General features: G+C 45.6%; 1 protein-coding gene across 6 annotated transcripts in view; it reads right to left on the bottom strand.

Moving 5' to 3' along the window:
* The window catches only part of DVL1 (dishevelled segment polarity protein 1), a 523,691-nt gene that overhangs the window by 51,456 nt on the left and 446,625 nt on the right, over positions 1–25,610 (bottom strand). For all 6 annotated transcript variants that reach the window (XM_069241071.1, XM_069241067.1, XM_069241072.1 and 3 more), the window contains 2 exons: positions 25,014–25,146; positions 4,080–4,173 (listed from right to left, as the gene is read on the bottom strand). In XM_069241071.1, coding sequence (XP_069097172.1) covers positions 4,080–4,173; positions 25,014–25,146 — 227 coding nt within the window. The remainder of the gene's footprint in view (positions 1–4,079; positions 4,174–25,013; positions 25,147–25,610) is intronic.

Genomic DNA, 25,610 nt, shown 5'->3' with positions numbered 1-25,610 from the left:
GGAAGGGTGCTCCATAGAATAGGTCTTCGGCTTGGCCGCAATAATCTAAATACGTCTTGAGGAGCACCGTTGATTTGACAGTGTTTTTCTGGTCCACTGCTGGCACTGCTTGGTGATAAAACCGTCAAGATCTATATCAGGCTCTTATTGTGTACAATACCACTACTTACAGTGGGCTTTATGTCAGCAGATTGGATACCACTGGTTGGCTTTCCTGTCAATCCCGTTCGTGCACTTCTTATTCAATGGCTTTCCATCATTTAGTTATTATTGTTTCTCTCTTGGAACATAGCTTATTTACCATAATTTTGATTAGATGATTATATCCTTCCACTGTTTACATTCTGGGAATTACTTTCTTCATCCACTTTAAGCATTCATTGGGAGAACGTCTGTATTTTTTCTCTGTACTCCTGTCCCCTGTATGCTGCTTCCCCATTTATACTCTGTACCACTACACACTCTCTGTGTTACTACTCCACCATTACTTCCCCCACCAACACTGTCTTGTGTGCTCTTTTTCCAAGCTGCCAGCACGTTGCTCCCCTGCTACTCCTTGCCTACTGCACTGCTTGTCTGTAGCTTTAAGCTTGTGCCAACTCTTTGCTCTTTAGTTGCTGCCCAGATCCACCTGCAGCTTTTTAATATTGGTTCCCTCCACCTGCAAGCTCCTCTGTTTCACCCCTCTCACTTATGTTGACTCCCTTCTTTTGCCACCCCTCGGCCACTCCATGCTGATTGCACTATTGTATGTTTTTGTAATGCACCGGCATTGTCAAAGCCAATAGCAGGGATCGGCCATGCAAAAATGTGGACAAAAATAAGAAAATATGTGTTATCACATGAAACGCAACATGAGGGCATTTTGAGAATACAGATAGAACAGAAACCAATGTTTTATATACTTTACAGGCAGCCACCACATTGTGGTGTCATATTGCTGCATGGAAAGTGGCTGCCATTTTGAAAGTATAGAAAACAATGTTCAAACTGCTTCTATATTATTCGCATGGCAATCGTCAATGTTGACTTTGCCAGTTATGGAACATTATAAAAGCATCGGGCATTTGAATAGCTGATAGTAGCGGACAGAAACCAAAGCACTGGAAAAATGAAATAGTTTGTGTAAGGAAATGGCTCCCTGTTGCAGTTACCCCCCACTTTTTGCCTGATACTGATGCTGACTTGACTGAGAAGAGTGCTGGGACCCTGCTAACCAGGCCCCAGCACCAGTGTTTTTTCACCTAAAATGTACCATTGTTTCCACAATGGGCACACCTCTGGCACACAGATAAGTCCCTTGTAAAAGGTACCAGTGATACCAAGGGCCCTGTGACCAGGGAAGGTCTCTATGGGCTGCAGCATGTGTTGTGCCACCCTTAGGGACCCCTCACCTAACACATGCACACTGCCATTGCAGATTGTGTGTGTTGGTGGGGAGAAAAAGTCAAAGTCGACATGGCATCCCCCTCAGGGTGCCATGCACACAAAATACTGCCTGTGGCATAGGTAAGTCATCCCTCTAGCAGGCCTTACAGCCCTAAGGCAGGGTGCACTATACCACAGGTGAGGGCATATCTGCATGAGCAATACGCCCCTACGGTGTCTAAGTCTATTCTTAGGCATTGTAAGTACAGTGTGGCCATATTAAGTATATGGTCTGGGAGTTTGTCCAAAACGAACTCCACAGCTCCATAATGGCTACACTGAATACTGGGAAGTTTGGTATCAAACTTCTCAGAATAATAAACCCACACTGATGCCAGTGTTGGATTTATTAAAAAATGCACACAGAGGACATCTTAGAGATGCGCCCCCTGTATTTTACCCAATCCTTCAGTGCAGGACTGACTGGTCTGTGCCAGCCTGCTGCTGAGAGACAAGTTTCTGACCCCCTGGGGTGAGAGCCTTTGTGCTCTCTGAGGCCAGAAACAAAGCCTGCACTAGGTGGAGATGCTTAACACCTCCCCCCTGCAGGAACTGTAACACCTAGCAGTGAGCCTCAAAGGCTCAAGCTTCGTGTTACAATGCCCCAGGACACTCCAGCTAGTGGAGATGCCCGCCCCCTGGACACAGCCCCCACTTTTGGCGGCAAGTCCAGGGGAGATAATGAGAAAAACAAGGAGGAGTCAGCCACCAATCAGGACAGCCCCTAAGGTGCCCTGAGCTGAGGTGACCTCTGCCTTTAGAAATCCTCCATCTTGGTTTTGGAGGATTCCCCCAATAGGATAAGGGATGTGCCCCCTTCCCACCAGGGAGGGGGCACAAGGAGGGTATAGCCACCCTCAAGGACAGTAGTCATTGGCTACTGCCCTCCCAGACCTAAACACACGCCTAAATTCAGTATTTAGGGGCTCCCTAGAACCCAGGAAAGCAGATTCCTGCAACCTTAACAAGAAGGACTGCTGACCTGAAGCCCTGCAGTGAAGACGGAGACGACAACTGCTTTGGCCCCAGCCCTACCGGCCTGTCTCCTAACTTCGAAGAAAACTGTAACAGCGACGCATCCAACAGGGACCAGCGACCTCTGAAGTCTCAGAGGACTGCCCTGCAACCAAGGACCAAGAAACTCCCATGAACAGCAGCCCTATTCAACAACCTGCAACTTTCTTGCAACAAAGAAACAACTTTAAAGACTTCACGTTTCCCGCAGGAAGCGTGAGACTTTCCACTCTGCACCCAACGCCCCCGGCTCGACCTACAGAAAACCAACACTTCAGGGATGACTCACCGGCGACTGCGAGCCCGTGAGTAGCCAGAGACGACCCCCCTGAGCCCCTACAGCAACGCCTGCAGAGGAAATCCAGAGGCTCCCCCTGACCGCGACTGCCTGTAACAAGGGACCTGACGCCTGGAACCAACACTGCACCCGCAGCCCCCAGGACCTGAAGGAACCGAACTCCAGTGCAGGAGCGACCCCCAGGTGACCCTCTGCCTAGCCAAGGTGGCGGCTACCCCGAGGAGCCCCCCCTTGTGCCTGCCTGCATCGTTGAAGTGACCCCCGGGCCCCTCCATTACTTCCTATCTAAAACCCGACGCCTGTTTGCACTCTGCACCCGGCTGCCCCAGTGCCGCTGAGGGTGTACTTTCTGTGCCTGCTTGTGTCCCCTCCAGTGCCCTACAAAACCCCCCTGGTCTGCCCCCCAAGGACGCGGGTACTTACCTGCTGGCAGACTGGAACCGGGGCACCCCTGTTCTCCATTGAAGCATATGTGTTTTGGGCACCTCTTTGACCTCTGCACCTGACCGGCTCTGAGCTGCTGGTGTGGTAACTTTGGGGTTGCCTTGAACCCCCAACGGTGGGCTACCTTGGACCCAACTTTAAGACTTGTAAGTGTTTTACTTACCTGCAAACTTAACCTTTACTTATCTCCCCCCAAGGAACTGTTGATTTTTGCAGTGTCCACTTTTAAAATAGCTTATTGCCATTTTTACAAAGACTGTACATGATATTGTAACTATTCAAAGTTCCTAGAGTACCTGAGTGAAATACCTTTAATTTGAAGCATTACTTGTAAATCTGGAACCTGTGGTTCTTAAAATAAACTAAGAAAATATATTTTTCTAAAATAAAACTTATTGGCCTGGAGCAAGTCTTAGAGTGTGTGTTCCTCATTTATTGCCTGTGTGTGTGCAACAAATGCTTAACACTACCCTCTGATAAGCCTACTGCTCGACCACACTACCACAAAATAAAGCATTAGAATTATCTCTTTTTGCCACTATCTTACCTCTAAGGGGAACCCTTGGACTCTGTGCACACTATTTCTTACTTTGAAATAGTATATACAGAGCCAACTTCCTACAGTTTGCCAATGCTTGTTTCACCAGAGTGACTAGGGCTTACCAAGAAGAGATGGACTATCATGCCCTAGACATTAGAAGGGTCCCCTGGAGGATACAATGCTAGCATTAGAGCTGAGGTGGGGTCAAACCCATGCCAGATATCAAATTTAGTTTCAAAATTCAAACCCAGCAGACTATGAACCCTCTCTTGTTCTTTCATGGGCTAGTCTGCCGCCCAATGGGGAGGGACCTTGCTTTCTGGAAATAGACTGTGTAAGGAGATGACTTCTTACCCTATCAATCTGGCGCATCCGCTGCTTCCGCCGCCTCTTCTTTTGTTTCCTGATGAGCCGGGAGGAGGTGCTCTGCTCCGTGGAGCCGCTGAGTCTGCGGAGGCACAAAACAGCACCAGGCATTGCAGGGGTGAGAATGTGGTAAAAGAGGTTTTAAACAGCAGAATCTGTGTAACTGACTTGGACTAGAGCTTAATATACTGAGGCAGACAAAATTACACGACTGATACCATATTATTACAACCTCTGCTTGCACTCCTACCTTCAGGAGTAGATAAAAAGGAATTGAAAAGGAAAACATTATGAAAAGTCTTGACTGCTCTCACTGGAGGCAGCAGGAGAATACTTACAGCACCTTAGTAACACAGATACCAAGATATTGACAGCAGCCGAGACCCAGCAGGCACAGTTAGCTGAATTATCTGTCTCCTGAAAAACACCCGACATGGGACCTCAACATGTGTGGCTCAGGTAATGGGCCAGTACTACTTACTGAAGCGGGGAGTTCCTGTAACTCTGGGAGCAGAGAATAGGTTCCATTACAGGTTGAAACCCGAGGGTCTTGTAAGTGTAGTGCCTCAACTGATTCACTCGTAATTCCTCATTTTGCACCAGACTTTCTCGCTGAGATTATGGCCGCCTCTACCAGGTGAACTCTCTGGGTTAAATTAAACAGGTAAGTAATGATTCAGCGACTCTCATAATTCCAGTGAGGCAGATAACTTCACTTACTGGCCCTAACACAAACAAGTAGGCCCTCATAATGAGGGCTTTGTCCTCCACTTCTCTCATTCTGCTTTCGGTGTCCCAAAATGTTTACATTTCTGTTTCTGACTTTCCCCTCAGTACTTGTGCTAGTAGCATGTGTCAGGCATTTACTACTCCTGTGGCAAACGTCTCAATTGGGTTTTTTGTGAGACAGCTCTGTTGCTCCAAGTGCCTTTGTTTCAAGGTCCCCAAGGACAAGTTAACAAGGACAAGGACAAGGATCTCTATGATCACTTCTCAGAAGAAATAAGCCTCCCACCTTCTTCCTCAGTTATCTCTCTCTCTCTTTCTTTTTCAGGACATCGGAGTCCTAATCTCACTCTCTGAACACTTCAAAGATGTCATATCTTCCACTCAGCACACCAGAGGAGGGATCTTACTATCTGAGCACTTCAGAAATGTAATTTCCCTCGCAGCACACCAGAGAAGCGATCTCTCGCTCCCTCATCAGTTCAGATCTCTGCTACGTTTTCATCAATTATGAGGGCAAAATTTACACGTGCACCAGTCGACAAGTGCAGACCGGGTGCAACTTCAAAACTGGTGCAAAATTGTTCAATAGCAGCGTAAACTTGTCCAGCTACAGTGCAAAACAGCCTGTTGGTAGCACATTTTTTTACATGATGTGGCTCTTATTTTAAAACGTTGACTACCCTGTTTTGCAGTGATGTGAATCACACCACACTACATGATTGACGACACTTAAGAAGGTATCACCTGCATTTCGTTTGCTAGAAAAGCAGACTTGAAACACCAAACCTGATCTTAGTGGTTCATGCTGCTTTAAGCAAGGAGCAGGGAAATGCCAAAATGATAATGTTATTGTCGGACTGGGGACTTGAATTTAAACACCAGAGACTCTGAAACTTCCACTCCCTGTCTGGTGATCGAGAGGATCCCAGTGGGGGTAACCACGTGGTGAGACCTTGGTGCCACCTGCAAATAACTGTTTGAAGCTTGGGAAAGCCGAATCTGCCTCTAATACTTAATCTAAATGATTACTGTGTGTGATATTGACTTTATCAATTAAGCCATTAGGGCTGCCTGGGAAGCAAGTGGCGGGTGATGCTCCAAGGTATATATTCTACCATGAGGTATGAGGCTTCCTAACCCTTTAAGTGAGACTAGGGAGGTAGCTGTTGATCAGGCTTTGCGCCACTCCAGAGGTGCCCGGACACTCTCGCCTATTCATTAATCAGCAGTGCTAATGGACCGGTCATAGGACCAGTGGCACTGAGTGAGGAAATAGGCAGCCCTAAACAGCGATCATGTCCTCAGGTAATTCTTAAAAGGAACAAAAGCTGAGTTTGGGAAGAGCTAAACAAACATTCATCCTTCAGACGTAGGAATCTAAAGATAGGGGAGTGTTAGGCCCCAGACACACGGGGGGGGGGGTTCAGTTCAGCAGCCCCAGGCGCTAATACCTGTTTGGGGTAGCCTGGATAGCAATGAATCTTAACACCGGCTCTGGGGTACAGGGGTGACACCTCCAGCCTAAGGTCGGAGAGGGCTTTAGGGCACAGCCTCCAGGCTCTCAGCAGAAGAGTTCGGATTACAGTAAACAGAGGCTGGAGCTACAAAAGGCGGTGAGTATTTATTTCCGCACAGCCATCCTCTTAGCTTTCCACTACACCTTCATTCGTGGGTTTGGCCGTGTGAATAACTCTTGGTGAAAATGTCAATACTGAAAAAACATGCTACATGTTCAGCAAAAAAAAAACAAAAAAAAACGCTAAATACCTGTTTCTTTAGTTAACCCTGTCAAAGCGGGTGCATTTTATGAATGATTTATGAGCGAGGCAAAGTTATGTTCCTGGGGCGTTCCTATATGCCACGCGCAGAATTTTTTTTGTTTTACTTTGTTGTAAAGGCAAATTCAGTCTCCCTGTCCCAGCTTGCTATACAGAGGCGACACCTCCGTAGTGCACGACGGGCCTGACGTCATGGCAGTTGACAACCAATCCAAAGTGTTTGTGTCAGACAAGCCCATCACAGCGCTTTTGTACTAATGCATGAAGCCGCCTACAGGACACATGGTTGCGTCCGGCGCTCCAGCCTCCACTGCGCTAAGGGGGTTATTACAACTTTGGAGGAGGTGTTAATCCGTCCCAAAAGTGACGGTAAAGTGACGGATTTACCACCAGCCTTATTACGAGTCCATTATATCCTATGGAACTTGTAATACGGCTGGTGGTATATACGTCACATTTGGGATGGATTAACACCTCCTCCAAAGTTGTAATAACCCCCTAAGTTTCCAAGGGGAGCTTGGGCACTAAAGAAGGCAAAAGAAGACGCTCTAAATAAAAAAGAGAACAAGAGTCATACAACAATACATTCCAGCATTCCATGTTAAAGAAAAGGATTGCGGGGATGCAGACAGGTTAGAATCTCACTGCACCTGCCACTCCAACCCTGCTGGAGAGCCAAACATGAGATGTTGCATTCCATGGATCACCGTCAGGCAATCAGTCACGGGGTCATGGGCACAGATATGGACTTGAAGCCGCACATGTGCTTCGGTCCTGATGCTGGGATGCAGACAATGAGACAGAAAGATAACCGCCTATATTGTTAGTTCTACTAGCACAGGGAGATCTGATAGTGAACGCTATTAAAACGAAACTCTCCACACGGAATATTGAAAAATGAAATATTTGCTTTTGAGCTCTCTAAAAAAAAGACCAAAGTGTTTTTTCAAAAGAATAGCAAAATGTCAGACCAGTGAGAACGTTTGAAACTGTGATGTGACTGCTAAGAAGGGATATTACTTTGAAAGATTAGTTTTTTTTTTTTTTACATATGTTGGAGGCAGATATTCACAATCTCCAGTGAACCCCCTTAAAAATGTAATAAAACGTGGACGGTCTCTCGGGGAACACTCCTTCATTGCCTAGAACTGAAGTACCACACCCACTGATAGATCAGACTACATGAGAAATCAAATGTTGGCAGTGGTCTTTGAAAGACTAATCAAACTCCTTGATAGGCTATTCAAGCAAGTAGGCTGTTTGTTTTAGAGGGATAGGGAAAGGAACGTGAGACACCTTTTGATTCAAGTAAGTGTTTACACTCAAGCTAGGTAGAAGCAATCGTTTATTCCTTGAAGTCATGAATATTATGAATGAGATACTTGGATCCCACCAGGTGCACCTGATGGAAAATAACAATTTCATTACCTCCGAGGCGGACTACATTTTAGTTTTAATATCTTCATTCTGCAACCCAGGAATAACAATAATGAAACTTTGGCAACTGCAAATTCCCCATTGGCTGTGTCACTTATGTGAATCTTGGTGATTTTATAAATTTATGTGTAAGAAAAACAGCAGAATAAATCCTGAACCTATATACGACGCTTGGTGACTACCGACAGAAGCAGATATTTTGGAAGGGAAAGAACAAAAGTTGGTGAAGGGTCAAAACAACTAAAATTAATATACTAACTTAAAACACACAAAAAACAAAATCAATATTACATACAACCCAATATTAAACACTTTAAAAAAAAGCAATATTCTTACCTGTGATATTCAGTATCATGATATTCTTATCATGCAATATTTTTTATACCATATTCATGTCTCACAATATTTTTGAGATTACACTGATGCTGTACAACTAAAGGTGCTACCAGTCATTCAATTTCAATCAAAAATATATTGCGATACAACTTTGGATCTGAAAAACGAAAGGAAAACTCAACATAACAAAACACCAAGGGCCATGGAACCAACACAACTACTAATGATCACATTCTACAAGTGCGACCTTCCAGGCCTCAAAGCGATAAGAATAGCATCTGCAGCAGGTATCAGTCATTTTTATGCAGTTCGAATTAATAAACAACAGTTGTGTACATCTCCAATTTAGACAAACAGTGACACCATGTGGCAGACTATCCGTGCTGTTGTTGACAATTAAGTGGTGGTGTAAACCACAGGAAACCACAGCCTGAAATTAAGCACTGCTTGTTTTTGTAATATTCTGAGTTTAGCGCATCTGTTCAGGGGAATGAAGCAAGTTTAGGCCCCAGTCCCTCCACTGTGGCTCTTAAGAGGGGAGCTAAAACTGAAGGTGATCTTTTGAAAGGAGAGGAAATTGACTACCAGCTAGAGGTAGTGACTTTGGAGCTTGGTCCAGTTGAATCACTGCTTTTAATCTACATCTTCTGATTCTGGGCAAATCACTAAACCTTCTGACTATAAAACCGAAAAACATGTGCATCATGTTTTAAAGGGTCAGATCAATAACCTGGTATATATTACCTAGTGGCAGTCGACACTAGGTAGTTATAGTTAGGACCATGTTTCCATAGAAAAAGCATTTTTTAACTTTCCTATATCTTGGGCGCCATTTGACGAATCTTCACAAAATTTTCCAAAAGTGTTGCTGTGATCCTTGTTATGCACTGAAAGATTCGGGGTGATCCTTCAAGCGGGGGACAGAAAAAGGGGGTGAAAAAAGTTGAGTTTCCCATGTTAATTCCCATAAGACCGCTAGACATGTCTACAGCCCGAACCACTGGGCGGAATTACACCAAATTGGCAGAAAGGCAGCTTTTGTTACGCAGATCACACTTTTGCTTATTTGGTGTAAATCTGATCAGTAGTTTTTGCGAAATTTTAGGAACAAAATTTGTATATCTTTGGTCGCTGCGACTTTGCGTTTATTTCACAAATAATTTGCAAAAATTCACAAATGTTTTCGAATACGAATGCAAAAGGAAGCACTGTAATTGGCTAACTACGACTTGACTAGAAAGTTGCGGCCGCCATTTTATTTCACAGGACATGGTCCATGGGGATTAAATTACAAATTCAAAGTGGCATAAGTAGTTAGGGTGAAGGTGCCCTGACACCAGGGGTGTGATATAGGTGTGTGGTAGGGACAAATTAGGGGTTTGAAATAATTTTTAGATGCCATGCGCAATATTTGCGAGCATATAGTAATTAAAATTCCTTTACATTAAAATAACATAGAAATTCACTGAAAAAAACAATGGGTACAGGAAGATTATAGTTAGATTCTGAATTTACTCATATAAAACGACAGAAATTCAGCAGTTATAGTTAGAGTTCTTTAAAGTAACTATAACCTGCCCCCTAAGGCAACTATAACTCACGCATTCGCTATGCAAAGATAATTACTCCACATATTATATAATTTATGAGACCTTGTATATCATTTCTGATATTATCACTGTAACATTTGCAATAAAATTATTGATAAGAAAATTGTGCATGGCAAGGGCGCAAGTTATAGTTTGTTTTTTTCAGTGAATATATCTATGTATAGTTATCAATGAGTATGTTAGACATTTGTGCTCTCAAAACCCACATTTAAAAGTGTTGACTTTTTGCCTCAACAGACACATAAAAATGTAGTCACGTCTAGTAGGGAGCTTTAAAGTCTTCATTACCAACAAGAAGTCTTTCCGAAAGCCACGTGGAGTTCTTAGCTGCCATCATAGCAGAGAGTTGGGTGGATGTGCCAGCTTCACCGCCCATGGTTGGGGTGGTTATCATCCTCGCATACACAGTGGTTAGGACAGAGATTTTGGTGGAATTTGTAACAAATTGCTTAGCTGAAGTATCACAAAACGGCATCTCAGTTTTTGCGCCCATCCCTATCGACAGGGTGTCTACACAAACGCAGAACAATATTTATTGATAGTCTTCCTATATGCAAAACCAAATATTACCACGTCTCTTATGACGACCTTAGCACCGATTTCGATGCTCAATTGAAAATATACTTGATCTTATATTTTTGCAAATTGTTCTATCATTCTATAAAGCGTTACAAGCTTTGTCCCAGGATGAATCCCTGTGAATGGAAATGTCATAATAGAACCACATACAATCGACAATAATATTAATTATACAGACCCAAGAAGGACCAAAATTAAGAACCGAAGGCCAAATCCAATGACAACTTGTGAAACTTCAAGTGTGACGTAAAAGAAGCAGCCTGCTCTGTGGCCGTTCCCTCCTTCCGTCCACTCCTCGCATGGGGCGGCCTCTGCAGATGGCGAACACAAAGCAGGATTGTGCTCGTCGGAACCAGGGCTTTCATGTGATGTCAGAGAGTAAACTGCGCCGTGAATATTGACTTACCGGCAATGAAGCTAGCTCTGAAATGCATCTAGTGTCTTCATTTTCTGTGTACTTAAATCTGACATTTTACGACGCCGCAGGGTGAGTCAGAGGAAGGTAAGCTAGCTCCAGAGTCGATATGTTAAAAATGAGACTTGTCTTTAGAAGACCTAAAGTAACAAGGAGCAAAACTACCAAATGTCTCATAATGACCATTAAGTCATCCAGGGTAATTTGTTTTAACAAGATGTCCCAGCGTGATTGTTAGGAAATCTGAAGCTCTGACACCCCCAGTCACACTGATCAAGGTGCGTCCCTGACCAAGATATGGATACTGCATCATCGGTACCACGTCTGTTTACTGTTTGGCTCCCGGCCAGGATGGCAGTACCTCCCATTCTGAATTCCTCTCTTGTCCTACTGAACTATAATTTCCATAAGATCATAAAGAATTACATTTGCAGTTTGGATGTTACTAAGTTAGTTTTGTGGTATGCTGTACGCTGTTTCTATTGACCCTGTGCTATACAAGTATCAGTGCATCCTTACAGCAATACGCACATACATTCACACATGTGCTCTTCAGGGTTCGAGGTTTCCTTGGGACACTTGGCTGCCCACTGTCAGACAGCCTCGTACTTCAGCCCTACATTTACAAATGTACCACTCAATATGAATTGATCATCCTCCAAGAGCTTCCCCATTGTCTTCCTTCCAAGGAAATTCAAATCAGCTCCAGTTCGTGCAACAGAGAAAGGAAGAATCATGTTTCTGGGGCAAACTGTCTCCCCATCATCCAGCTTCCTTCATTTGTATAGTGACAGCAAGATGAAGATAGGAAGCTGGCAGGAAACCTCACACACATAGGAGACAGCCAATCACAGTAAGGCTACAGTGTCTGTTGGCTCCTCCCCCAGCAAGAAGTGAGCCAGAAGGTCAAGCTTCCAGGCAATACAAATGCATTAAAAGGAGTATATTGCAGGTGTGATAATCACATGCCATCCCATTTGTGTATAGTGAGAATATGGAAACAGAAACAAACAGATGGATGGAATGTTTGAATTCATATCAGCCACTTGTACTTGCTCTGAAGCACATGGATTCCAGAACATTCCAGAACATCGTTTCTCACCCATAATACCAGTCTTTCAGAGACCAGTCAAATGCCAACCAGTCTTGGACATTTTCCAGTAGGTACATACCAGGCCAAACTGCCGTGCTAGGTCATCTTCAGTTCACAAGTCCAACATAGTTTGAAATGCAAGGACCTGTGCAGTGGGTGACTGATTGCACTTGCTTATCTCCAGTGCTATATGTGGTACTGAAGAGAAAGTGTATGTAAGTTTCCATGACTAGTATATTGATAGGGCATTCCCTTGGGAGTGGTGGCAGGCAGGCAGGTCGCTTCCCGCTCCGCCATTCGCGCTACCTCCCCTCCGTATTTTCCTCACCCTCACCCACCACTGCGTCCCCTACGGCCCCTCCCACCTCCCCCTCCTCCTCTCTGTCTTTTTTGTAAGGCTTTTTCCCACCGCTGCGTCCCCTGCGGCCCCTCCCGCCTCCGCCCTCCCCGTCACTGTCTTTTTTTTAAGGCTTTTTCCTGCCGCTGCGTCCCCTGCGGCCCCTCCCGCCTCCCCCCTCCTCACCGTCTTTTTTGCAAAGCTTTTTCCCACCGCTGCGTCCCCTGCGGCCCCACCCCCCCAGCCTTCCCATTCGACAAGCCCTCCCTCCTCCCAGCTGCCACTCCCACACTCCCCTCCTTTTATGGCAGCCGCGGCGTGGCGGCGCAGCAGACGCGTGCAGTGGGCGCGCCAAAGGCAAGCCCGTCCGCACCAAGACCACGCCCAGCGCCAGCCCCCCTGGCCCTCTCAGACACACCTACTCCCCCCTCACCCGCCACTCTCTCAACCCAGGCCCCTGCCCCACGTGCACCCCATCTAGCCCCACACACACCAATGGCCCCTTCACCTGCCACACCTGTAATTTCTCCTGCTCCACATCCCTCACACCACACACCAACCATAGCGATCCCACCATCAACAAACACAACACCCCCAACGCAAGACTCACCCGCTCTGCCCCCACCAACCAACCCCGCCGCACACCAGCCCACAACCAGAACACACCCCGCAACAACACCCTCACGCACCACACCAACACAACCCACCACAACCGCCTCAACTGCCTGCTCCTCAACACCCACTCCCTTCACAAACATGCCATAGAACTTTGGGACCTCATCACATCACACTCACCTGACATCGCCTTCCTCATAGAAACCTGGACCAACCCCTCCTCAGAACCCGACATAGCCATTGCCACCCCCAAGGGATACAAACTCCAACGAAAAGACCGCCTCAACAGGCCAGGTAGTGCCATCGCCATCCTACACAGGGACACCATCAAAGTCACTACCAGCTCCCAAAACACTATCAACAACACAGAACACATGCACTTCCTGATCCACATCAACAACAACTCTACCCTCAGAGGTACATTAATCTACAGACCACCAGGACCACGCCCCGCCTTCTGCGACACCATCGCCGACACCATCAGCTCGCACGCCCTCATCTCCACAGACTACATCCTCCTCGGTGATTTCAACTTTCACTTAGAAGGCCTACAAGACCACAACTCTACCTCCCTCTTAGACAACCTCACCAATCTCGGACTCAAACAACTGGTAACCGCACCCACCCACTCAGCAGGACACACGCTCGACGCAATTTTTACCGCAAGCCAACACATAGCCTACACCCACACCACCGAACTCCTCTGGACTGACCACCACTGCGTCCACTTCTCCTTCACCAAACCCCCCACACACTACCATCAACACACCACACCCTACTGCATGTGGGACAAGATTCCCACAGAATGACTAAACTCCCAACTGGCCCACAACCCCACCCCCCCCCCCCCGCCAACGACCCCAACACAGGAGCACACAACCTCTCCAAGTGGATCACCACCTGCGCAGACACACTAGCCCCCTCAGAAAACACATCGCCACCTGCAACATCAAGAACGCCCCATGGTTCACCCCTGAACTCCAAGGCTCCAAACGCAAATGCCGTCAAGCTGAGAAAGTATGGCGACTAGAACCCTCTACAACCAACTTCTCCACCCTCAAAACCACCATTCGCACCCATCACCAACTCATACGCACCGCCAAAAGACATCACTACAAGACACACCTTGACAACAACTTTCAAAACAGCAAAGAACTCTTCACCATCATTAATGAACTTGTCAAACCCAAAGCCAGCAACATAGACCCCTCACACACACAGCCCCTATGCAACGCCCTTTCCAACCACTTCCTCCACAAAATCCTGGACATCCACAACAGCTTCATACCACACACACCCACCACACACACCCCTCACTCACCCAACCCAACCCCCACTCTCTCCACCACTCTCTCCACCTGGACCCCCACCACACACGAAGAAACTGAAAAAACCATGAACTCCATCTGCTCCGGATCCCCCTCTGACCCCTGCCCACATCACATCTACAACAAAGCCAGCCCAACCATCGCCCCCATACTCTGCAACATAATCAACTCCTCCTTCGACTCCGCCACCTACCCAGACACCTGGAAGCACGTGGAAATCACCACTCTCCTCAAAAAAAAACAAGCCGACCCGGAGATCCTCTTCAACTACCGCCCCATCTCCCTCCTCCCGTTCCCCGCCAAGGTTGTCGAGAAACTAGTCAATGCCCTCCTATCCCACTTCCTCGAAGCAAACAACACTCTTGACCCCTCACAATCTGGGTTCCGCAAGAACCACAGCACGGAGACCACCCTCATCGCATGCACTGACGACATCAGGACCAAAGTCGACAAAGGCGAGACCGTGGCACTCATCCTCCCAGACCTCTCCGCAGCCTTTGACACCGTCTGCCACCACACACTCCGCACATGCCTCCACAACATAGGAATTCGCCACAAAGCCTCAGACTGGCTCACCTCCTTCCTCACCGACCGGACCCAGAGAGTCCGCCTTCCGCCCTTCCACTCCAACACTACCAAGATCACCTGCGGAGTCCCCCAGGGGTCCTTCCTCAGCCCCACACTCTTCAACATCTACATGATCCCCCTAGCCAACATCCTCCAAGCACACAGAATCACTATCCTCTCCTAAGCAGATGACACCCAACTCATCCTCTCCCTCACCCGCAACCCCACCACCGCCAAAACCAACCTACACGCTGCACTCCTCGACCCCGCCAACTGGATGACCACTAACCACCTCAAGCTCAACTCCAACAAAACCGAGATCATCATTTTCGGCCCCAACAAAACCGCATGGGACGACTCCTCGTGGCCCACTGACCTAGTTTCCGTACCTACCCCCACAAACCACGCATGCAACCTCGGCATCATCCTGGACCCCTCCATCTCCATGACACAGCAAATCAATGCTCTAACCTCCTCCTGCTTCCACACACTCCGCATTCTAAATAAATCTTTCAAATGGATTCCCCCAGAGACCAGGAAAACAGTCACCCACGCACTCATCAGCAGCAGACTGGACTACGGTAACGCCCTCTACGCCGGCACCACACTCAAACTCAAACGCAAACTCCAGAGAGTCCAGAACACAGCCGCACACCTCGTCCTTGGCCTCCCCTGCCGCAAACGAATCTCACCACACCTCAAATCCCTTCACTGGCTCCCCATAGACAAGAGAATCACATTCAAGATCCTCATCCACACACACAACTCCCCCACAGGGGGCACCAAGCCGTACTGTTCTGATAGTGACTGGTGAGTTCAAACTATCTGGACAGGCATGCCTACGTTCGGGCACCAGCACACAAAGGAGAGAACAGAAAAAATTATAAATAAAATTGGTTATTCATCACTACATATCTCATCATTTTAATCAATATTCTGGGATGAAGACCAAGATTAAAACCAAAAGGAAAGTAATAGGTTGAGTGTCGATGCTCAATTACTCTCAAAGAGCAACAAACTAGGAGGATTATCACTCTAGAAATCCCCCTAAACCAGGGTCAACATGTTTCGCGTCGTGTGGTCCTCACGGATCCAATGACGCTTCATCAGGACCAATAACTAAAGACGTGAGTCAGCTCTTCTCCAGGTAAACAAAAATCACAATATAAGGGTAGAAAAAAGTACCGGTCACTTACATTGAAGTAAACTGGCTAAGTCAAAGTCAGGTCGCCCATCCCCAAGTCGGGATCAGGCTCCTTGGTAAGCACATCCCAAGGACTCGGCTAATTATTCAGAGTCGCCGGTCCGTCATTATTGCTATTACAGTTATGTGTTTGTGAAAGACCCATTTTTAAAAGCCTTGAGACAACACTGACAGCACAGATGACCCTCCCCCCACCCACTGCCTGTTGAGGTAAAACATCATAGTTGTGTTGCTCACCTAGAAATACGCTGTTTTCCCTTTTACCAGTGCATGCAAAGCTACTAGGGCCCGGAAATCAGTGTTCTATCCAACACATATATGTATTTTACTGCTTCCATTGGGTTCCATAGACACCTAATGTTCAGGTCCCCCTTAGGGGATGCGTTTCTGATGATGGCCACTGTCAGTTATATGAAAGGCTACATTTTTCAAGTTCCAAAATGCTATCTTCTTCTTTAACGTCTTTGTGTCAACCACTAGATCTTCCAACTTCTCACTGCCTGTGATCATTTGTTCTGTAGCCGCTCCTGCATTGGTCTTATCTAGAGTATGGCATGTGGACTAAGCAGAATACATGAGGGTATTATATCTGTCTAATTCCCAACTGTCCTCACTGGCAGAGATTGACCCTTCTGGTATAGGTGAGTTTGTGCTGTCTTTGCCAGGATCCTTTTGGCTGTGGGGAGTGCTTTGGATTCCTTGGGAATTGAGTCTTGCTCCTAGAAATATATTTTTCTTTTATGGTACGGGGACAGTTTCTCTCAGTTCAATGAAAACTCCAGCTTGAGTAGGGCATAAGTGGCTGTTTTTCTGCTTCTTTGGCAGAGTCTGAAAGAAATTTGCATTTTCCAGCCAATCGTAGGTAGAACACACATGTATCACTTGCCTTCCCAAATTTGCTGCTAGAATAACTAAACATCTGGCAAATACCCTGGATCACCCTGGGTGCTGACTTTATCCCAGAGATGATTAACCTGAACTAATAGTATAATTGGTTAATGACAAATCAGAGGACTTTCTTGAGCTTGTTGTTCATCCGCACATGTAGAAAGGCGTCTTTGAGGTCTATGGTCATGTGGTCTTCCTCCTGCAGACATCATCTTGACTTTTTTTGTGTTTATGAATTTGACCAAGAACTGGAGATCAGTAATTGGTGTTGGTGTTTGACTTGGATTTGGTACTAGGAAGTAGACAGAGTACATTTGTCCCTCTAAATCTTGCTGTAAGTGATTTAGTTCTTGGCAGTTCTCTTTTTTTTCTTCACTGTTGTGTTTTCCTTAAGAGTTCAGTACACCAGTCATGTTGTATGTTCATTAACCTCTTGCCAGAGGTGACTGATGTCCATTTAGATGAACCCTCCTGTTCTGTCAATGGCTGATGGAGAATTCTTTCCTGGGTGTCAACTGCCAGATGACCCTAAACCTTCTGGGGTGTGGCCCCTTCCCTTGGCCATGCCTCATTAGGTCTGACGTGGAGTTGAAGGGAATTGCCACTGTTGAGGTTGTTGTTTGTTGTGCCCCGGTCTATGTAGAGAACCATGTCTGTAGAGTACTGGGTTGAAACATGTTCTGCTTGAAGGCCCTCTCATTCGTGTGGACCCTTTTCCATAGGGCTGTGAAACTGCTAGGCTTCTTTTGACGTGTTGTTGACCTTTTAACTTTATTAGAAGGCATCATTCACTGCTGGGCCCAACCGATGTACTTTCAGTGAAAGAGGTGCCTATCATGGACACTGCTTCTCAATCTTAAACGCAGAGACTCAGAGCCAAGCATGTCACCTATGTATAGTTCCCATACACAGCTGTCTGCCAGCAATGTCCATGCCATTCAAGACTGATTTTCGACGGGTGTTGGAAATCATACTGCTTTAATGGATGATGGTATTTGCCCTCTGTTAATACTGGTCGGAAAGATGTTGCATCAACTCCTTGATCGCCTCCCACTGTTGTTATCCACAGCAGTTGAGAAGTGCACTGGAGCTAGCTATTCTCCATTGGGCGACAGCCACTCTCTACATTTTGCATCCCACCATCTGCACTCTCTTGCTTTTCTTGTCTGGTGGAGCCCATTTGATGTAGGGCATTGTCTCTTTTTCTGGCTGCAGCCACTATTATTAAGTTCACCACTGCATTCCCTTTTATGTATGTGGAGACTTTTGACAGGTGTTTGTATTTTTCTCCGCCTGTGGAGTTGCAGTCTTACATGAAGCTGGTTCCCTAAAGGCCTGCTATCCCTGGTCTAGGATATTTGGGAGTAATTGAAGTTACGAGCTCTTATTTTGTGACGGTAAGAGCGACCCAAGCAGAAAGCAAGCTAATGACTGTTACTTCTCAGGCTGCACCTCAAAGGTGTTGGCAGCTCTTTTAACAAGAATATTGTACACTAGGATGTCATCAGGGGCTGAAAGCCTCGAAGAGTAGGAATCAACAAACTCCTCTGGTCCATTGGTGTTGAGATCTTGCCAGGTCCTGGAAAGGGCATTATTGCACAACTCCTCCTCCTCATAGAGGAATTCTTGTTCTTCTTCGTGGGGTTCAGGTGTAGTCAGTGGCTACAAATTGACTTGCTCCTCTTCTTTGCTCTTTTCTGCTACTGGTCTTGAAGGACTTCAGAACCCTTTCAGGGATTTATCGAAATCCCCCTTCTTTTGGATCACAGCCATTTCGTCTTGAAGATGGCTATTTTTCTTTTTGACCCTGAGCGCCCTTTGTTCGGCCTGGAAGGTGGGTACTGTCTTTTTTTTCAGAGTTGCCATACTTTGCCCCAGATCCTTTTCCCTCTCCTGACCTCAGTCGCTGTTTTCAGATAGTGGTCCAACATTTGTGTCCGTGCACCTTTTTTGTTTTGATCTCCCTTTGCTCAGTGAGAGTTTAGGCGTGGATGGGTCTTTGGGTTTCTTGAGTATGAAGGCTTTGTTTTGGGCCCACTCTGCCTTTGTTTTTTTACTGTCATGCGCCTCTTGCCTTCTCGCTACTTCTGCGCCTTCTTCATTACCTCTTCCTTTTCAAGTTCAATAATGCTCTCCTCAATAAACCTCTCCCCTTGCACCACCTAGGTTTCTTCAGTGTTTTGTTATCATCACAGGATATACCAAGGTCCCTGAAGGAGACTTGCCATTTCTGCTGCTTCTGCATGGTGGGGTACTGTGCCCACCTCTGCTTTTCCCCAGTCCAGAGTGTCCCCAGGTGGAACTTGGCACACACCTCACAGCCTTAGGTGGTGTAGTCTCTGGGACGTTTGTGGTTGCAGACTTTGTGGCTGTTCTCTTGAGCAAACGTGGGGCAGATCCCAAAGGGAATGTTCTCCATTTCCTCAACAGTTTCAGGACTCCAATGCATATTTTCTAGCCCTGCATTGAGGTTCTCCACTTAGCTCAACTACTTTTCAGTGGCATACAGTGGTAATCTGTCATCTTGCTATGCTCCTTCCTTTGTTTTCTCCAGTTTTTCAGCTGCTCTGTCCGCTGCTGTCAAAGTCTATTCCGAATTCTTTTCAATGATCCTTAGATGCCAGCTTTATGACCCAATGGCGAAGAAAAGAATGTGAATATGGTGACCATACACAGGGGACCTGTCTGATGTCATGAAAAGATGGACATGACAGAAAATTGTGTCCCATTAAATTACTTAAATAAATACAATTCTGGACCCAACTATACAACCGCTAACTGGCGAAATAATGTACAACATGTGAAACTAGAAGATTCATGCTGCAGACCTCCCCATTCTGCCAGCCTTAATTCGGTGGGCTAATTAATTATATTTATTTTTAAACAGAAACTAGGGTTTGCTCTCATGGTCTGTCCCCCGGCAGGTCTGTGTCCAAATGGCTTGGGCAGGCACATACTGCTGGGCACAGCATTTGGTCATGCCCGTGAGGGACTGCCTGCAGGGTCTGGCCTAGGGTCAGGCCATGCGTCCAACCCAACATGGACAACCATCCAGGTTGTGCGCAGTGTGGAACGCCAACAGGACTAGAGCTGCCTCCAAGCCTGACCTTAAAAGTGCTGCATTAAGTTAATGTCATGTGGGTACTGTATTAAGTAGGACTGAGTAGCACGATGGCCAGATGCCATTCCCTGAGGACAGCAGGCAGTATGGGCAGAGGGAGTGGACAAAGGCTGTATTTAAATAAAACAGACAGTGCCCATGCTCGCTGGGCATGGCAGTCGGTCAGGCTCAACTGCAGTAAAGGTAGAGAAACTGGACACAGGGGATGGCTTAAGGCCACATTCGGTATCCAGTGGGTTTTGGAATAAGCGTGTGGGGGCCAGGAGTGGCTGTAGGCGATACCTTGCACTCAGAGCCTTCCAGATGTGGTCAATGGCTGTGCACAGCAGCCCTTGGAGATAAAGTGAAAGAGCGAAGGTTGTGGCAAACGGCCACACGTTATACCCAGAGCCCACTTAGTCATGCCCCAATTATAGCTAGGGAGTACGATGTAGGCGTGACATCTTCGATGTCACGTACAAAGTAATTAGCAGTGCCTTTCGGAGAAGAATGGCTGCGTTGCAAACCATAATCAGGGAATTTCAGTGTTTTTTATTAATAGGTATTTTGGATGTAATGAAAACGTCCCTACAACTAGTGCTTTTAGGATTTTTCTTTAACAATGTTGTTTAGACATCAATTATAAAATCTCATGATAAATTATTTTCAGGGATGTTCTCTCGTGGAAAAACATACAGATATTTTCTTTACTCCGCAGGCAATCCCTTGAGCAGTTACCCATAAACGTGAGGCAACAGCGCCTGGAATTCTTGCGACACAAAATTGATCCTAATGATGGGTATTTGTGAGTCGTGCTCTCTATGCAGAGACCTGTTTCTCAGCAGTGATTTATTAGGGAAGCTTCTGGAACTGCAGATGGATGGAACGATCTTCTGGTAGTTACATGTTACCCGACCTCGGGGTAGAAGGTATGAAGCAGACACTTCTGGGGATCGTCTGAAGTGGGGCGCTGTGGGTGGCACTTTACACAGAGCTCTCACAGGGTCACCACAAAGTATGGTATGAAAAAGTACAAAAAGTATGGTATGAAAACGTACAAATGCAACAAATGACACAGTGGGTGTTTCATCTAGCGTTCACAGAAGGATGAATCTCGGCTAGGCGCTTTGCAGTAGGGTACGTACGCAATAGAGTTCCTTTTACAGAGAAAAAGTGGTGGCTTTTGGTGAAATGGATCCAGAGTAAATGGGGCGATCAACTTAAAACAAACACTGTAACTAGGGGTATCTCTCACTCCTAACGAGAGTCACGCCACAGCTTAGAGAATTGGAGGAAGAAGGCACAAGTTGTCCTCAGAGTGGGACTTATTCTGCCCCCACACACACTGGCCATGAACAGGTTCTTCCTTTCAGTAAATATCCTGATTTTCCCTTAGTACACTATGTACTAAGATGTGATGTCTGTGCCACCCGCAATCAATTGATACAGGTTTCCAGTATTTTGATTTAACGCCTTTCAGGAGTGCAAAACAAAAACAAATAAGAGCAAAGACCCCCGCCTTCCATGCAAATATGAAAGCGGATCTCTTGTGCATATATTTACAGGATCTGTTCAAAACCACGTTAAAGCCCAGTAATCTGTATTTCTAACACCAGCCTCTGAGGTATGAAATTAAAATGTCTGGATTTCTTTTCAAGAGTTACTCCTGCAGCATTTCCTTGTGCTTGACGTTTTTGTCAAGTTTCTGTCCACAGGGACCAACATTTTGTAGATCATTTTTTAAATCAACTTTTAATTTTAAAATTAAGCTTCCCAGGGGCTATGATCCAGGTACCCTGATGTTCACAAATATTGATCTGTGATCAACAAGGCCCCTGGATAATCTGGATTGAAACTACTAACACAAGTTCCTTGGGAACGTTCAGACAACTTTGAAGTTCCTTTAAAATGTACACAACCCCCTTTACATCTTCAGTTTTATCTCAACGTACATGGAAAGCTCTCCTTAGACAAAGAAACCAATTATCCTCTTAAAAGAAGGAGATGACCTCTCACAGCAGAGATACCTCGCAAGGCCTAGTCAATCACTTTTCCTATCCTACTGATGGGACTTAAAGCCTTCTTTACCAACCACAGCACAAGCAGAATAACTATTCCATGCTTTCAGCTGCTTCCACTGAAATGCTATTTATACTCCAGGCCTGCTATCCCCTCCACCCTCTTCCACAAAAGAAACCCCAAAAACCTTTCATAAGCGGTGTCTTACTGTACCTGTCCAGTGCTCCGGGCTTGGTCTTCAGAATGTGCCTCGCTTGCAAGACATTCTAATAATGCTGAATTCAGACACCCAAAATGAACGGCCTTCTATACCTGAAGAGTGCCTCTTTCTACTTGCTTCCCTGGCACGCGTTCTGCGCTACAAGAAATAAGCTCTGTGCACCGCGTGTTTGCCCTGGCCTGGATTTTGTGTCGTGGTGTTTTTTTCATTAAAATATAGTAAAGAGCTCTGCAGGAATAACTTGGGACCTGCTGTGCTCTCGTGAGCGAGTTATGATTACTTTTTGTTATTTTGAGGGATCAGTTCGGCCAGTTACCGCTGGCAAGGAATGAATTTAATTTTTCAACACAAGACATATTTTAAAAGGTTTCATTAGACCAGAGGCGACTTTTGGCGCTCTGCAGAAGCAGACCTGCAGCTCCGGCAGCCACGGAGAGCAAAAGGATTAGCCTAATTCGCTCGTATTTGTTTCTATGCCACTGCCTATGCACCGAGATATTCTACACATTACTGTAACTCGGAAGGTGTTCCTCATTTAATGTTAGTTATTACAGACAAGAGTATTCCTACCAGACTTGTTTCATGAGCACTGTGTGCACGATATTCTATTCATCTTTCTAATTATGTAATTACCCAAATGCTTACTTTATTGATGCGTTGCTACATGTAGTGAAAGCTGATTCGTAACACGTGTGGGCATAAAATGCCAAGTACAGAACATAGATTGGCAAGTCTAAGCGCAGTAGATGCCATAGGTTCCAACAAGCGCTTGGAATTCCATTTGCACCTGGGCAGGATGTGGCACCTCTGGTTTCTTCAATCCGACCCTACTGCAGGAGGGTGGGACGCAGGGAGTTTTGACTTGGCATAAAGCTAAACTGCTCAGCATGCTGGAAATCTCTAACAGACGAAACATAACACTCACAACACACCATGGTCTTCAATTGTGTCATGAATCCAGAATTGGCTGGTATTGTACCAAATGGTAGAAAGAAAAGTTGTTCTACTCTGTTTGAGTGTAGAGGTCTACATGGTGCTTAGCTGTTAAAGAGGTTTTACATGTAATTAAGAACTGATTATTAGTGAAAGTTGAGATCTAATTCCCCTCCCACTTCTATGAGATATTGACATATAGCTTCCAGGGCTATGTTGGCACAGTTCGCTTTCTTTAGGTTGTGTATCACATTAGCCAAGTGGTTTTGTAGGGATTACTATTCTTAAGATCTTTTGTTTATGCTCGAATGTGACATTGCGATAGCCAAGTAGGTATTGGACAATCATCAATAAGTAGTTTAACCTTTTGCGCGTTGAGTAGAAAAGGGTGGGGCCGTGTGACAAAAAAATCAATACTGATGCACTAATTTGACCATCCATAGGACTAGGGGGCCTAAAACACATGAAGAATCAGACGGTGCTCCTGATTTCTCAGTGGATGTGGGTTCGGTGCTGAAGAGGTAGATAAATGATCATATGGAGGTGGCTGTCGAACCCATAAATCGGATCTCAAACTAGTCCACAATTACTCAGAGTGACTTAGAGGTCTCACATCTAAGTAAAGTGTAATGTACGAAAAAGGCTTCTACACGAGAGTGAGGCTATAATTTGTGTCAGGAACAGATGCAAATAATTTGAGTGAGAGTAACTTGCCTCTAGCAGCTGGCTGGAGTAGATTTCTACTGCCTCTTTTAAGCTTCGTACTGCACTGAACTGTGCAGTATTTCCAGTAACAATTTACACAATTCGTAACCATCTCTCCCTGGGGTCACATCTGTAACCTGAGTGGTCGTGAAAGAATGTAATAACCTATGTGTATTTTACAGAAATCAATATACTACATTTTATGCAAGTTTTGCTGATCTAAATACCACACTCTGTGCGTTGTCATTGTCCTGACCTTTGGTCTCTATATAAAGTGTTAAAATTACCCAACTTTGAGCACTCTCAACAAAATCTGAGGGAAGAAACGGCTGACCTGACCCTGCCACTGTTTAAACCTGTGACTTAGGGGGTGCATTACTCACCAAAATGTCAGCAGAAGCTATCATATCTGCCTAATTTAGGTAAGGTTAAGAGTGAAAAAAATCAAATATCCAGCTTTTTTTTGTTTTTGAAGAACAGTTGCAGGCATTACCGAGCAAACCGGAGCATATGCTTGCAAAATTCCATGTTATAAGTCATCAATGAAAATAAAGGACTAAGAAGCTGTAGACAAATTATATTTCAGGAGGTAAGGACAAGCATAGGCATACTCCAAAAAGGACACAAATATGCCTGGGGTCATTCTTGTTGTGTTTTTGGAAAATGACATAGGCTACCACTGTCAACTCAAGCAATGAAACGTTATACTGCAGTGCAGTAGTTCCCAACCTTTTGACTTCTGTGGACCCCCACTTTATCATTACTGGAACTCGGGGACCCCCACTGAATCATTATTGGAAACCGGAGACCCCCCACTGAGTCATTACTGAAAGCTGGAGACCTAATCTGAAATATTATTTAATTTTCTAAGCAGTTGTGGACCACCCTGAGGAAGCTTCGCGGACCCCCAGGGGTCCCTGGACCACAGGGTGGGAACCACTGCTGTAGTGCATATGACAAATGTTCACCAGACTGCATCCTGTGCATTAGTAAGTACTGTCATCTCCAGTACAGCACAGAGTCCCTCACCTGCTGGTGTTGTCATCATCCGAATCGATGAAGCTGCTGGAGTCCAGCTCGCTGCTCATCACCGTGGAGGCACTGTCGTATGCCGCTGGCTCCCAGTGACGTTCCAGTTTGGGGTGTCCATTGATCCGAGGGACTGTGAAAGCATAAAAAAAATCAAAGATTTAATTATCAGAAACGAGAACAAGAGAAAGATTTTGTAGGAGGAAAGGAGAAAAATTGTGTCATGGCTTTTAAACACACACACACACACACACACCTACATACAAACTGCAGTGATAAAAATACAGATTTCTTAGGGACTGAGAAACAAGGACAATATTCTATGGATCACTAAGAAGAATGGAAAATATGTCATGGGTCCCTGTAAAATTTGGTTTTAATCATCATTACTGACAGACACAAACCATTCTGTATATCTTAACCATTGTCGACTGTTTAATCCCAATTTCTCGGATCGAAGTGCTCATTTAGGCATAAAGTCGCTCATATTTTCCAACCAGGGATCTTGATTGTGCATGCAAATATTTTATGGCACCTGCCCTGTGGTTTACATGATCGACTACAGATGTACAAAAACTTACAAACGTGATGACCCCG

Source organism: Pleurodeles waltl, chromosome 6 (assembly GCF_031143425.1).
Source record: "Pleurodeles waltl isolate 20211129_DDA chromosome 6, aPleWal1.hap1.20221129, whole genome shotgun sequence".
NCBI classification, from domain to species: Eukaryota; Metazoa; Chordata; class Amphibia; order Caudata; family Salamandridae; genus Pleurodeles; species Pleurodeles waltl.
The sequence above is the reverse complement of the archived record's forward strand: the minus strand, read 5'-3'. Positions and strand labels throughout refer to the sequence as shown.